Source organism: Solanum tuberosum, unplaced genomic scaffold, assembly GCF_000226075.1.
Source record: "Solanum tuberosum cultivar DM 1-3 516 R44 unplaced genomic scaffold, SolTub_3.0 scf00369, whole genome shotgun sequence".
NCBI lineage: Eukaryota > Viridiplantae > Streptophyta > Magnoliopsida > Solanales > Solanaceae > Solanum > Solanum tuberosum.
In genome coordinates this window covers 386,851-402,208 of record NW_006239297.1, presented here as the reverse complement: position 1 = coordinate 402,208, position 15,358 = coordinate 386,851, and the positions used below count along the sequence as shown (strand labels likewise).

General features: G+C 37.3%; 2 protein-coding genes across 2 annotated transcripts; one reads left to right on the top strand and one right to left on the bottom strand.

Annotated features, from left to right (window-relative positions):
• Nucleotides 1-7,323: 7,323 nt before the first annotated feature.
• Nucleotides 7,324-11,293, top strand: LOC102577832 (mitochondrial outer membrane protein porin of 34 kDa-like). The gene is made up of 6 exons (XM_006361772.2): nt 7,324-7,648; nt 7,930-7,997; nt 9,500-9,610; nt 9,986-10,072; nt 10,183-10,391; nt 10,630-11,293. Exons 1-6 carry the CDS (start codon nt 7,600-7,602, stop codon nt 10,934-10,936), a joined length of 831 nt encoding a protein of 276 aa, XP_006361834.1. The 5' UTR covers nt 7,324-7,599; the 3' UTR covers nt 10,937-11,293.
• An 850-nt stretch (nt 11,294-12,143) lies between these two features.
• Nucleotides 12,144-15,132, bottom strand: LOC102602004 (hypersensitive-induced response protein 2). The gene is made up of 6 exons (XM_006361771.2): nt 14,987-15,132; nt 14,162-14,359; nt 13,802-13,922; nt 13,204-13,295; nt 13,009-13,105; nt 12,144-12,775 (listed from the first exon to the last, which is right to left on the bottom strand). The coding sequence occupies exons 2-6, from the start codon at nt 14,348-14,350 to the stop codon at nt 12,414-12,416; spliced, it is 861 nt and encodes a 286-aa protein (XP_006361833.1). The 5' UTR covers nt 14,351-14,359; nt 14,987-15,132; the 3' UTR covers nt 12,144-12,413.
• Between the last annotated feature and the right edge of the window lie 226 nt (nt 15,133-15,358).

Here is a 15,358-nt window from a genome sequence, read left to right as displayed (position 1 = left end):
GAGGGCCTAACACCTTCTCGGAATGTACATTTGAACCCGAACCCTTTTATTTTCAATTGATTTTATCTGTTTAAATCTTTTGAAATTTAAAGTTTGTTTTTCCTTGATTTTTACTAAAAATTAAGTGGCGACTCTGTCCTTTTGGAAACTCGATTTCTCTTGACTTATAAGTTTGATCGATTTTTCGAAAACTCAGTCATTCTTCCTTTTACATATATTTTTAAGTAAAACAAAGTCCTATATTTTGTGTACCAACAAATTGAGATCTCTAAGTGATCCTCATGGTAAAAGATACAATGTGAGGGTGTACAATCTCCAATGTAGCTAATGGTCTTCCTTATGCAGTCTAAGTTTTCAAAATATGTCAAACTACTTCTATACGTGTTCATTATCCAATATTGGTGTGTTTATTCTTCCGATACTAGTTGACAAAGGTACTTTAAACAGTAAGTTTCAATAGTTATCCACCAAGTCAAATGAGGTTCATTGAGTCAATAAGATCCTACATTATACAAGTTACAGGTATTTATATGTCAGATACATATTATGTCAATTATTCATATTATATCCCCTTACGTGGAATGTAAAACCCTTATTTAGGTTCTGTCATGTGCTTCATTAGTTTGGATATTTATGCACTTTTTCATTTGATATTGTATACTAAGTGTTTAGCTATCGTATCATCTTATATAGTTCTTGCCTCTACATTTGAGAAGTTACATTTTCTACTAAGTGTTTAGCTATCATATGCCCCCATGTGAAATGTCCAACGTGTTTTAAATGAAGCATCTACTAAGCAGAATTACTTGTTCACTTGCTATACATCTTAATGAATCATTTGTTGCATGTAAGGTAGTTGCCACACACCTTCATGGATCACATGTATATGTTATTTGTGCCCAAATGAAGTTCATGAGTCATATAAGTTCCTAAGTAGCGCAGTAAAGTTACATTTGCTTCCTATATCATTGTTTTCTGCCTTAATTAATTTATCCAGATGTCCACATCATTGGTATATAGTCCTAAATCTCAAAAAAGTTATGAACATCAAAAGAACAATCTCAAGGATTAAAGAGACGAGGTAAAGTGAATCTATATAATTATGGGTGGCAGCTCAGGGGTTAAAATACCTAGCATGGGCCGATCCTAATTCTTGTGCTTAAGGGTGGCAGCTCAGGGGTGGTAATACCTAGCATGGACTGATCCCAATCTATATTATTATAGGTGGCAGCCCAGGGGTTAAAAGCCTAGCATGGGTCTATCCCGATTTGTATATTTATGAGGACCACATCCCATGGGTTAAAATGCCTAGCATGGGTCATCCTCTCCTACCACTGATCAGCTGGTCATTGTGTCACATGCTACAAAGTCTATAAATAAAATATGAGTAAACTAAAGCCAAGAATGTAATGTACATGATTCCCCAAGTATAACCAAAGAATGTAATGTACATGATTCCACAAGTATAAGCAAAGGTGAATGTAATGTACATGATTCCTCAAGTATAGGCAGAGGTGAATGTAAGGTATGTGATTCCACAAGTATTATCAAAGGTGGTCTCTTATCCTTATCTATACAGAATATTTGTGCATTTGTACCTGATTTCACTTGAGCTCTTATTTTACATATGGTTACTTTATGCCTTACATAGTCAATACATTCTTTTGTGCTGACGTCCCTCCTGGGGAATGTTGTGTTTCATGCCACAGGTACAGGTACTCAAGCTAATAGAATCTCTCAATATAAGCATAGGATACTCAACGGCCTTTGGTGAGCTCCAGGTTGCTTCAAGGCTTTGCCGAGTCTCTAGCATATATTTGAAATTATATATTAGTTAAGAGGTTCTGTTATAAGCTAAGTATTTATCTTTTAGAGGCTTTGTAGACTAAATGTCAAAGTAAAGTGTGGTTATGTCTTTTCTAGTAATTAAGGCTTCAACGGCCTAGCATGTACATTTATTTTGGGCCTATCTATATTGGTCTTTTTATCAAGGTACTTGACCTATACTCATCAAAGATTTATAGTTATCATAGTTGTATGTACGATAAGCACAAGTAATAAGTTGGTTCTCTCGGGCCTTTAGGGCATCGGGTGCATGTCCATCTCAATGAGACTTTGGGCGTGACACTAAGTATATAGAAGGAAATCTATTCCGAAGTTGATTTCCCTTTGGGGAGGAACTCTAGGAAGATCTTCTGGAAACACTTCTGGAAACTCATTTACTACTGGGACTGACTCAAGAGTTGGGGTTTCGGAGTATGAATCCTTAACCTGAACAAGATGATAGACATACCCTTTGGAGATCATCTTCATGGCCTAAAGGTAATATATAAATCGACCTATAGTCACTAAGCTACTACCCTTCCATTCTTAAGACTGGCTCGTTTGGAAATTGAAACCAAACGATTCTAGTTCTACAATCGACTGAGGCATAACATGAATGTAACCAATCCATGCCTAGAATGATATCAAAATCTACCATTTCTAACTCTACAAGATCTGCTGAGGTGACTTTCTGAGAGACCGTGACAGGGCAATATTTGTATACCCGTCAAGATATAACTGGGTCACCAACTGGAGTAGAGACTGAGAAAGGTTCAGAGAGAGTTTTTGGACATGCATTAATACCACAAGATTCCTTCCACTGCTGGTACCAAGTGTAGGCCACTTCCTTCAACTAATAGGCGGCCAAATCTGCACTCTCGACTTGAGTGATGCCCATAATGTTTTTTACCTTTTAGATGTCGTCGAGAAACTCTTTTGGATTTTATTTTGACTTAGACCCACGAAACTCTGTAGGGTTTTTTCGAGTAAAGTCTTGGATTCTTGTTGTAGTAGTGTTAGTCTATGGCAGAGATGGGACCACAACCTACTGATTTACCTGGGTAGTCATGGCCTAAGCAGGTACTTGGTAAGCAACCTTGAACTCGGCATACATGACTTGATCCTTCAATGGGTCTATTGGAGTTGTTGGCTGATTCCTTGCGTTAGCTCTTTTGGGAGGCATTTTACGAAATGCGAAGAGCAGGAGTTAGAAGGAGATTAAATAGAGTTCATACTCACGCACGATAAGAATAGCAAGGAAAGTGAAGTTTTTCCTAAAAACTCTTCGTAGCCTCCCCATCATAGATGTGGTGAACTTCACACCCATGAAAGAGACTCTACTTAGTGCGGCTTTCAGACATCCAAGGACTCTTGAACCTAATGTTGTGATACCAAGTTTGTCACGCCCCGAGGCAACTCTTTGACGTAACACATGACCTAGGATCACGAGTGACCCCAAGCTAATCCTGAGTCTGGCATAGCATAAGCATACTGAAAATAACTAAGTAAAACATTAACTATGCGGAAGTTAAAAATAGTGGATATCTGAAAATGGGGAATACCCAACTAGTCTGAATGTATAAAACATACTAAGATTAATAACAACTGAAAGATAAACTTAACAATTTAAGCTGATTCTATTACTATGTCTGAAAAGCCTCTAATTGAGTTGAGTTGCTAGGACATGCCCCCCCAGCTAACTCTAACCAAACTGAAAACTGAATAAAAAGACTAAAGTGAAAGCATGTCTATTGTCCTCGGAATATGAGGACTCACCACTGAAGTTGTTGAATGCGGACCGAGAATCGATCTAAGCATGATCGAGATACTGAGTACCTGAACCTACATCATGAAAGGATGTAGTGCGGAGTATGCGTCAGTACTTGGAATGTACTGAGTATGCATGATATAAATACTAAGCTGAACAAATATATATAAGTTGAACATAGCATAACTGAGCAAGAATGTAAATACAGAAACATAACTAAAAAGCTAAGCTAAATGCAATGACCAAGTACTAATTATGAAAATAACATGATGAACTGAATGCTGAAGTATATACTGAAAACCTGGTCAAATGCACTAAGAGTCTGACTGTGGGAGCTACTATTAACTAACATAAAACCACGTGAGCTAAACGTAGAGTCTGATGTATACGCCCCATCAAGAGGACCCAATATACCTTGCCAGGGGTATAAAAGCATGACTGGCGTGATCACTAAATTTGATGCCCAACAGAGGGGACTTATAATCCTATGGGGGCACGCAGTTCTAGGACTATGAGGGTACACTGAACCCTAGTCCAACTCGGTGCTAAGTCTGCTCCAAACTGAATATGTATATGACTGAAATGTGACAAAAATGTTGAATAGCTCAAAATACTGACATACTAACTGAGAATGCAACATTTATATACTAATAATGTGATATTCGAAATCTAAAGCATGATTATCTGTTTAACTGACCTAGCAAGTGTGATTCATGAACTAGGAGAATCTACACAAACTACAGTTCTGAGTTTCATACAAGGAATTAAGCAAACTTTCCAAGAAAACATTTTATTCAGATTAAGGATACTACAATAGCTAAATCACAACAAAATCCAAGGTTATAGAAACCCTAGGTCTAAACAAGATATGGAGAATCAACGAGCTGACTAAATTTTATGGACCTAGTGGATGAAAGGAACCCACTAGTGAAATTCCACATACCTGTCACAAAATCTAAGAAGAAATCCTTCGATTTCAGGGCTGAAACTTGAGGCAAACCTTTTGATTGTTCTTGGGAAACTGGCGCCTCCTTCTTCTCTTTTTTGCTCTAAGTTTGGATGATCTTAGGTGAATGAGGGTTCTGGGTATGTCTGACTAACTTATTAGGCTTAAATTGAGTAAAACGACGTAGTTTAAGTTCCCAATGCATATGGGAAAGGACCAAAACAACCCTGACTTAAATCTGAAGAGTGCCACCTACTACAGGACTGACGGGTCGTCGATTGACCTACCAACCGTCGGTAGGAGTCATCGATCAAGCTCTGCCCGACAGGGCTTCACTAAAACGAGCATTACTTTTTGCTCGAAGATGGGATTTTAGCAAACTCAATGGCGTTGGAAAGAGGATTCAATTATCTTTCTTTTGATAGGTCATAGGACAAATAATTCATTCAGTGCTAAAAGAGATGACCGTTTGAAGTTGACCCAACAACCAATTCCCTCCAATTGGCTGTTGAACCTCGCCAACGGTCCGTAAGTCCAACCACGGACCGTACTGGTCAACCGTGGGTGGGATCAAAGACCATCAAATTTTGGACCTTAGCGATGGAACCCCACATATGGTTCATGGTTCTATCTACGGTCCGTGGGTGGTTCCGTCGGTACTGGCACCAGCTTTTTGAAAACTAGAATTTTCTTCATTTTGAGATCTTACATAATTCATCTTGTACTGAAAGTTATGGTCATTTGAAGTTGACCTAAAACTCATACTTAGCATAACTTGTGCCAAAATTTCCAAGTTTAGTTCTTTCTAATTCTAGTTCTTTCGAAAACCGAGGTGTTACAACTGCCATCCTACAAACATATTTTGAGCCAACTTTTCTATTCTTCCACTTTTTATTTTTGTTACCAGCAAGCCAATCAAACTCACCTCTTCTTCATTTCAAACGAGTTTAACTTCCTTTTGCTTATTAGGGGCATTCAACCCTCTCACATTCCAACTAAGTAAATTAACCATCGCCAGACCTTACCATAGTCTGTCCTCCCACATTACATTTATTTCCTTCATATTCATTCCTCTTCTGCAGTATTTGAAAAGAATTTGCACTCATAATTGGAGAATTTTACCCTGGAGTCTTTGGAGTTGTCTTCCCCAATCTAACTGGTGTTTACCATCCCTCCCTTTTGTTGTTTCCCTCTTTATCCCCTTTTATTGTTTCAGACTGTTGTTGTATCACTACCTTTGTCTGCCTTGGTTGTGGATCCGCCTCTTTTACTTGTTTCTGCTTGTTTTGCCATTTCATCACCCCATCTGCCCTTTTTATCTGACCAGGTCTAGGTATTTTCTTCTTCAATCTGCATTCCTCCTCCATATGTCCATATTTAGTACAAAACTTACCGAGTGAAGGCTTTCAATCATATTGTATTGGTTGCTCAATCACCTTCCTTTTCTCTTTCTTGAATCTCACCTCATCTGGTAATTGTGCTCCCAGCTCAACCTCAACAAGTAGTCGAGTAAAGTTTAATCCATTTCTCTCTTCGGTATTATGATCTACCATTAAAAGGTCTCCCTATCAGGCTACCAATCTTACTCAACCCTTTCATGCTCCAGTATTTGAAATCTAAACCTGGCAATTTAATCCAAATAGGCACAGTTTGTAGTTCCTCCGTTGTGAACTCTAATTTCGGTGTCCATTCTTTGACAATGAATGGCTTATTGTTGTCAAAATGGTAGATTCCACCTTGTAGCACCTCTTGCTTCCCTATTCTCTGTTGCAAATCGCACCACTACCACCCCATTCTTCATCATGGCCACCTTATCAATTCCATACTTCCCCCATAGACGTTGTATATAACCCTGTATTACTTGGAAATGAGGATACGCTCCAAGCACATAGCAAACTACTGCATTCCCCCAAAATTTGATCTCAGATCTGATATTGTCCAACTCGATCTCCACTACCTATTTTTCTCCATCTTTTGAGGGAGCTACATACTCCAATTTGTACCCTGCATTCAACAATTTTGCTATATCAAAGTCATCCCAAATCGATTTCTGTCTACCTTGTGAACCAAATTCTTCCTCTACTTCATTTGCCCACGACGGTTTGCTACTGCTTGATTCAACTTGACTTCCACCTCTTGACGACTGTATGTTCTCAGTCCAAATTCCCATAGCTTGAGCTTGTTTTTGTCTTACCTGTTCCTTAGTTGCTATCACTGTTCCATTGGTTTCCTCTGGTAAATTCTCGATCTGCACCTCACTTGTCACTTTAGCTTTGTTTCTCAGTTGCATTGACTTCAGATCTGTAGTTCTTAACTGTGAGTCATCTTCTTCTCTAGATTCAACCGACTTCATGCTTGAATCAACTGCTTTCGTACTAGATTCTGCATTATTTCCCCTTGCCTGACCTGATTCTTTACCTCATCGAGAAATTCCTTTCATGAATTGTGCTTCCTTTTCCATTATTGCCTTCTGAGATGGTATACGAAATCTCTTACCCATGGTAGGTGCAAGTTATGCTAACTTGCACCAAGAGAGAAAGCATGCCTCTTTTCCATTTAGTGGGGGGATTGTTAGTGTGATCAAATAAAAGAATTAATCCAACAAAATTGAACAATTAATTAAATTCATATTTATTAGGCTTTTTAAATAATATTTTAAATTTGTTTAGTGATAAAAGTATATATACAAATGGTCCATATTTAATTTAAATTTAAACGTTTTCTTGATGAACAACACATGTCTTCCATTATCTTGTCTTGTGGCCAAAGAAATTAAAATCGTAAGGCATTTTGTATGACATGCCACGTGTCGTCACTATTCCGCATCTCAACGCTAGAATTGACGGTGATTAAAGCATGAGAACCTTCAATCTACGGTCCAGATGAAGCGGAGTACACGTAGTAGTAAGACCACCGTTTCATCACCAACTGGCTACAAATTAGGGCTTCTGTTGCTTTTATATACTCTGCACTCTACTTCTACATATTGTTTTCTTCTCCATAGCTGCAGAGCTTTTGTCTCCATTTCTTCTTCTTCTTCTCTGTGATATTCGATTCAATCATGGGAAAAGGACCTGGTCTCTACTCCGATATCGGCAAGAAGACCCGAGGTTTGTTTTCACTTTTTTCTTAGGATATTATTGGATCTAGAATTTGGATACACATATTCAAATGTATGCATATACCAGATTATTTGATATATTATTGGACAGATGCGGATCTAGAATTTGAAAATGACTGCATGTCTTTTTTGATGAACATTTAGATACATATTAGTACAGGTTTGTTTATACATACACGGCGGAGTTAGTCTATAGTTTTTTAATTCAACTTTGCTCTTTGCTGTTCGCAAGACGAAATGCGGTGTTGACTTCTCTATTGTGTTGAACAGATCTTCTGTACAGGGATTACCAGACTGACCACAAATTCACAATTACGACCTACTCTCCTACCGGAGTTGTGAGTTTTCTCCTTCCTTAGCTGCGGATCTGTTTTTTTTTTTTTTTTTTTTTACTATGAGTTAGCTAGGATTCTTTTCTATGTATCTGTATATAATTTGCTGTTGCTGTTTTATGGAAAAAATAAGATCTGACTCGTCTGTTAACTATAAATATATATGATTATTTTTCTGAAGGGGGGTTTATGAACTATATATGGATTCAAATGAACGTTTGTATCGGTGCTTGATCGAAATATTCATTAACATGTAGGCTTCAATCACACATATTACGTAATGCAATACATGCCTTCATTTGAGCACATAATGGTTAAAAATGTCTTTTGCACTATTAAATGTAATTAACCTACACTAGCTCTCTCATTTGTTTCAAGTATTCTTTGGGACGAAATGTTTAGGACAAATTTCATGTTTTGTATAGGCTCTATTCATTTATCTGTTCCTTTATAATATGTCGCCTTAGAATTTCCTTTTGAAATTATTCTTACCTTGAGATGATTAAATTACATAATTATAATTTTTATTCTAATTCTTAATTATGTATACTAGTTTTAATCACATAGGGTAAACCATATAAAGTACTAGAACTAAACCAAATGAGGAAACAATTTTTATCCAATTTAACAACAATAATAATAATCAAGCCATCCCATAAGAAAACTGGGGATCAATAGTCATGCCACAACCATACATTACATTTCATATATAACTCCTATGAGCCAAAGGACCCTGTGGATGGTGAAGTGCATCTTTTTCTGATTGTATAGTTGTTAGGAAGATTATTTCCCGTTGTGATACATGATAGTCTGCACTATAGTTTGCACTTTCTTCTCCTCATCTAATGTTCAACTTGATCGAGGTTCAAGGTAAGATGGTCTAGTGTGGGGCCGGGTCAATTAATGATATCCTGGATTCTGGTAATCAGGATACTCCTTTCTAAAAGGAGAGTATGAAACACCCTCTCGATGATTTGTTCAGATATGATGAATATGGTTACTTGTGTCATACTGATTGCCACTGCAATTCTTGTTCCAATTTAACAATACAAAATAATCAAGCCATCCCATAAAAAAACTGGTGATCAATAGTCATGCCACAGTCAATACATTATAATTCATATGCAACTTACTACTAGCCAAAGGACCATGTGGGTGGTTTATGCACCTTTTTTTAGATTGTTTGGTTGTTAGGAACATTACTTTACGTTGTGATATGATAGACTGCACTATCTTTTGCCCTTGCTCAACTGTAGAATTTTGGTATTCTCCTCATCGTATTTTCTGATATGATGAATATGGTCACTTGTGCCAAGCTGATTGTCGCTGTCCTTTTTGCAACAGAAATTTGTCTGAATATTGATTTACTTTGATCGTAATTGCAAGCACTAGTGCTTCTTAACTCACTGAAAAATGTGGGGATATATTTATGCACGTGTATTGCTCTTCATTTTCTTAGGAGTACAAGTTATTCCATAAGTTAAGTATCCTTATCTTTCTTTTGGTAGGCTATTACTTCATCTGGATTGAAGAAAGGTGATCTATTTCTGGCTGATGTTAACACTCAGTTGAAGAACAAGAATATCACAACTGATATAAAAGTAGACACGAACTCAAATGTGAGTACCTCTGTTCACTCATTTTAAGTTAATATATTTGCTGTAGCACCTATGGTGTGTTCTTGTGGTCTTGGCTTGTGATCTTTAAAGTTTTTCCTAGTTTTTATTTGACAATAACCCTCATGTGTCTTGTCTCTACCTATAAGTCATAAGCCACTTCAACAACCCAGATACACACACACACACACACAAACACACACTCTACAAGTCTTAAAAACTTCTTTGATCAATTACAGGTTTGTTTTGATCTACTTTCTTCATCCTCCTTTCATCGGCTCTAAAGTGTATTATTTAGCATAAACTGTGAAGCCTTTTTCTTCTTGGGACATGTTATCATAAGATTCTTAGTCTTTACTTAATTGTCTCCAATGCTAGCTTTTGGCAACTGTTACTGTCGATGAAGCTGCTCCTGGGCTGAAGACAATTTTTAGTTGCCGAATTCCTGATCAAAGTTCTGCAAAGGTAAACAACTATATTGGTTTAGCTAAGATTGCTTCCTATAATTATTATAGGATTAACGTGTAAAAATGTGTACTACTGATGCTTAAATTCTTATTTGTATTGCATGATAGATGGAACTTCAATATTTACATGACTATGCTGGGATATGCACCAGCGTTGGGTTGACAGCAAATCCCATTGTCAACTTCTCTGGTGTCTTGGGAACCAATGTTCTTGCTCTAGGAACTGATGTATCCTTTGACACCAAGGCAGGAGCTATCACAAAGTGCAATGCAGGCTTGAGTTTCACAAATGCCGACCTCATTACTTCCTTGAATCTGTGAGTTGTTTTCACTGCTGTCAGATGTCTTGCTTGATATTGTCTATGCATTACTGCTGACCTGGGTGTATGACCTATATTTAACTTGTCAACCTAGTTCCCATGCTACACATGTGATCAAAGTTTGTTGCAAACAGTACATGATGAAATAATTTTAGTTGCAGACTGATTTTTGGAATGCTTATTCAGTGTTTGATTAGCTTGGTTTTTTTTTTTTGCATGTATGGTGAAAATTCAGTAATAACAAGGGAGATTCTTTGAGTGCATCATACTACCACATAGTCACCCCCCTGACTAGTACTGCTGTTGGTGCGGAGGTGACCCATAGCTTCTCTACCAGTGAGAACACCATCACTGTTGGAACTCAGCATCAATTGGATCCCTTGACGACTGTTAAGGCAAGGGTTAACAACTTTGGCACGGCAACTGCTCTGATCCAGCATGAGTGGCGTCCAAAGTCTCTTTTCACCATTTCAGGAGAGGTGGACACCAAAGCTGTTGACAAAAGTGCCAAATTTGGACTAGCCTTGGCTCTTAAGCCATAGGCATAGTCAGAGGTTTAGGACAATCACCCGTAGACAATGGACTATTGAGCAAATTAGAAGACTTGTTTCTGTGGCAATTTATCTGGTAGTTCTGGACTGAAAAAATAATTTTAGGTGGTTGTTTCAACCAACGTCGTGTCATTCTGACATCGTACATTCTTATTCTCAACTCTTTTTGACAACTCTTTTTGAAACTGATGATGGGTAAGTTGGGTACCTCATTATACCCATAGACTCGAGGCTTGAGAGTTTTTTGCTCGAGATTTTTGTCCAAGTAAAAGCGCATTGTTGAAGAATCATTATCCATAATATGTTTTCTACTTGGCATGTTCCAAAATTTATCCTTAATTCGTTGGATTTAGTTTGCATTCATCTACTTAATTTTATGATAATTGCAGTGGGAAAATTGTTCTTATTTGCTTGCTGTGTTTGGGTATGCCATGATATCTTGCAAGTTGTTAGCTGGTCTGCTGTTTAAATTGTTGGGGACTGCTGTGGGTTTGTTGCTGATGGCTGAGGCAATATTGGTGGCCAGAGATTGAAAATTAATTTGCTCTATAGCCCATGTGTATCAGGCTTTTGTCTTCGCTTCACTACTTTATGAGCAGGCTGCGTCAAGATAATCAAGGAAACCAGGGTGACTTGGCTTAGAACAGTTGTGCATTTATATATTTTAAAGAATGTATAGCGTGGGTGATAATCCTATAGGGCTCATAACAGTTATGCATTTATCTATTTTTAGGAATGTATAGCCCGTGTACAACATAATTAATATAAAAGAAGTCGAACTCGTTCTATGAACAAAGACAAATACAAAATTGAAATTCCTATCTTGTGATTACAAGAGGACCTACTTCAAAGTGTCATTTACTATAGATCCTAGTGGCTCTCTTGGGAAGAGCTATGGAAGGGAGTCGAAAGCTTTGTGCCTTTTCTAGCTTTGGCAGTGTTTTTCCTTCGCTAAGATTAAAAAGCGTCTTCACTCGCATGGAAGAGAATTGAGGGAAAAATCGACTGACCAAAAGTTCATTTATAATGTAGTCTAGGTGGCTGGCTAATTTGTTCTTTCGTTATGAGGTGTCAAACCTAGATACAGTAATAGCATTGTACAATTAACGCATTTAAAATAGTTGAAAGATTTCTAGCAAAACAAGGCAAAAAATTTATGAAATACAAAATAGGACGGAAGGAGTACTAGCAGCTAATATAGGCCAGTTAAGTGATGTGATTTACTCTTGGCAAGTAAATACCTAAAATTCCTATAGAGACATCTAACAAGATAAACACAATCAACTGCAGAACTTTTTGTTTGCCAGCTTAGTTGGTAACACCTATACACAAGCTACTAAAACCAAACGTTGCGTGTATCAATCTATGGACTACATAAGCACAACACAAATAAAGCTACCGTATCAATACTAAGCTAAAAGAGCATCAAACCACACAAGACTATCAATTATCCTTCACCTTTATTAAACTAATGCTGAATACTTTCAGCCTGAAGAAGACCCTCCCGGATCTGAGAAGCAACATCTTTGACAGCACCTGGTCCATGGGGAATAAACACTGCAGATGACTTGGAAGAAGCTCCAATCTCCTTCATTGTATCAAAATACTGAGTAACAAGAACCATGTCCATCACATCTCTTGGTGATGTTCCAGGTACGTTTTCTGAGAAGGCAAGCACACTGTCTCGAAGACCATCCACAATGGCTTGACGCTGTCGAGCAATGCCAAGCCCTGACAAGTACTTGGATTCAGCTTCTCCTTCAGCTTTCTTGATCTGCAGTATTTTCTCTGCTTCAGCCTTCTCATTCGCAGCAACACGGAGTCTTGCAGCTGTTGTCACCAGCAAAGGGTTATCAGAGCAAATCACATACACTACTAGGCAATAGATTATTTCTGAAAAGAATATCGAATGCAGTCATTGTCAAGGAAACACAACTGCCTCCATGAAACATATAGAAGAAAAAGGAAAAACATGGTTAGCTCAACATTGTCGCAGGCACTAAATAACTTAGACATACAATTAACAAACAAACTAGTCTCCTCAGATTTTAATTTGTCCATACCAGCATTAATCTCATTCATTGCCCTCTTGACATGGATATCTGGCTCTATATCCACAATGAGGGTCTGGACAATCTCATACCCATAAGCAGACATAGCCTGTAATTTTATACAAAAAAGGACAAGAATTTCAGCATAATTAAAATGTAAAGAGACTGAAACAGTGAATTGGTTATTTAAGGCAAGAACCATATTACCTTTTCAAGCTCTTCCTCTACAGCTTTAGCAATTTCATTTTTCTGCTCAAATGCAGCATCCAACCCCATTCGTGGCACACTGGCCCTTATAACTAAAAGGAGATTGATAGATGTTATGTCTCAAGCTTAGTATAAAAAATACTCATTGCGCTACCATAGCAAGATAAACAGAAAAAAGCATACATATAGAAGTCCTACAAAACCCAAGATGACCAGCAGAGAAACCACCCAATCTACATACTATTTATTGAAGTTAATGCCCTCCAAAAAGAAATGCCATATAATATCAATAATACCAGGAAGACATACTGATGCTGAGAAAAGCTTGTAAAGATGTGTCATAGAGTAAGTTAAGCAAAATACAAAGTGTGGTATAAAGAAACATGACTTGCCAATCATTATCACAGATTTCCACCCCATTATTCTACAAGTCTATGACACCAATCAACATCCTCCCCCTTTTTACCCTTTCATACTTCTTATGTTGTGGGCTGATTAGAGGAGGTACAGCAAAAGTGAAGTCAGTCATATACTGCTTGAGCCACAAGCTCCTCATCTTACCATGGCAACCACTACAAATATAGTTTTGAAAACATACCATCAAAAACATAGGACTGAATCTGTCCTTTGGTGTTTGAAAGCTTGTAAAATGCATCTGCCGCGTTCTCTGCTAAGGCTCTGTACTGAATGGATGCTACTACAGTAACAAAAACATTGTCCTGGAACAATGAGAACAATACTTATGTCTTTTGATGATCAAACTAGGAAGTTCCAAAAGGGAGACATGCGTAGAACTTAAAAAGATACAAGGTTTAGGGAATGAGAAACTAAATTTGACCTCACATAATGCTTTTCTCAAGATACAAATAGATCATGATTTTCTATTAATGAGTTTAAAATTGTCGTAAAAAGCAGAGAAACAGAACAATTTAGATCTTCGAGATAGATATGAAAATACCTTCGTTTTGGTCTCACAGCGAACATCAAGCTGCTGCACTCGCAATGAGAGTGAACCAGCAACCTGATACCCAAGACACCATGGCAAACAGTGACACCCTGGCTCCAGCACTTGATCAAACTTACCAAATTGTTCTTTCACAGCAACAGTTGACTGATCTACTTGAATGCAACCGAGTGTTTGACCCATAGTCCAAATCTAAAAGCATCATGTGAATCAAAAATTAGGAATTACAAAATATCAAGTTGCAGATATATAAATATTACTTAAAATTCAACATGTTCATTTTGTTATCATCTCACATTCTGTTTGCTGATCATTATTTACAAGTCATATAACGAAATAGTTACAGGTGGAAGCAACTTGGAATAAAAACAGCTGATCAACACAAGAAATAGCATCGTGCTGACATGTTCCAGAGGCATAATAATAGGCTAATGCTGATGCTCAGGGAAGAACAATTCGACCGAATCAGTTTAAAATCACAAACAAATACATCAAAATAAGATAGAAAATGCATGAGATGATGAAAACTATGACGGATCAAAGAAACTCATCAGAAATCAAATTAAAAAGAATTCATCAAGATGCATATTTCCTAAAATTTTATCCAACTACCACCGCAGAAATACGAAATTATTAAAATATACGAGAGAAAACCTAGTTTCCAAAATTATACGAACTAGCAATCCACAATATATCAAACGGAATAGATAATCACATAAAAATAACCTCAATTCCAAACCAAAACATCAAATTCATCACAGAATCATCAAATGATAGAGCAGAAAAACAGACATATTTAGGTCGGTTAAAGGGAAGAACCTGTCAAGTGAAGAAGCAAATTTGTTTGTGAAAGACAAAGTAGAGCTATAAGTGGGAGAGACTGAATTCAGAAGAGGCCTCTCAATATGGTAAGCAAAAGGTTTTCGTCACCCGCGTTTAATTCTTTGCTTTTTATCCATAGCTACTCTTTCACTTAATATATGTAATACTTTTAAAAAGGGAAAAAGTATATCCGAACTATGATAAATGGTACACATATATCATTAGTTATATTATTGAAACACTAGTGCCCTTGTCGTCCGAAAAAGAAGAAGCATTTGTGCCCTTTAATCTAATGGACGGACACATGTCATCATCCTATGCATCTACATGATTATTTAGTTAGATTTGAGCCCAATAAAAAGACCACAC

Excerpts from the sequence above, each read along its gene's own strand:
- LOC102577832 (XM_006361772.2), top strand. The coding sequence starts at position 7,600 with ATGGGAAAAGGACCTGGTCTCTACTCCGATATCGGCAAGAAGACCCGA. Across the intron at positions 7,998-9,499 it reads CCTACTCTCCTACCGGAGTT|GCTATTACTTCATCTGGATT; the intron begins GTGAGTTTTCTC and ends TTCTTTTGGTAG. Across the intron at positions 9,611-9,985 it reads AAGTAGACACGAACTCAAAT|CTTTTGGCAACTGTTACTGT; the intron begins GTGAGTACCTCT and ends CTCCAATGCTAG.
- LOC102602004 (XM_006361771.2), bottom strand. The coding sequence starts at position 14,350 with ATGGGTCAAACACTCGGTTGCATTCAAGTAGATCAGTCAACTGTTGCT. Across the intron at positions 13,296-13,801 it reads TCAGTCCTATGTTTTTGATG|TTATAAGGGCCAGTGTGCCA; the intron begins GTATGTTTTCAA and ends ATCTCCTTTTAG. Across the intron at positions 12,776-13,008 it reads AATGAATGAGATTAATGCTG|CTGCAAGACTCCGTGTTGCT; the intron begins GTATGGACAAAT and ends TGGTGACAACAG.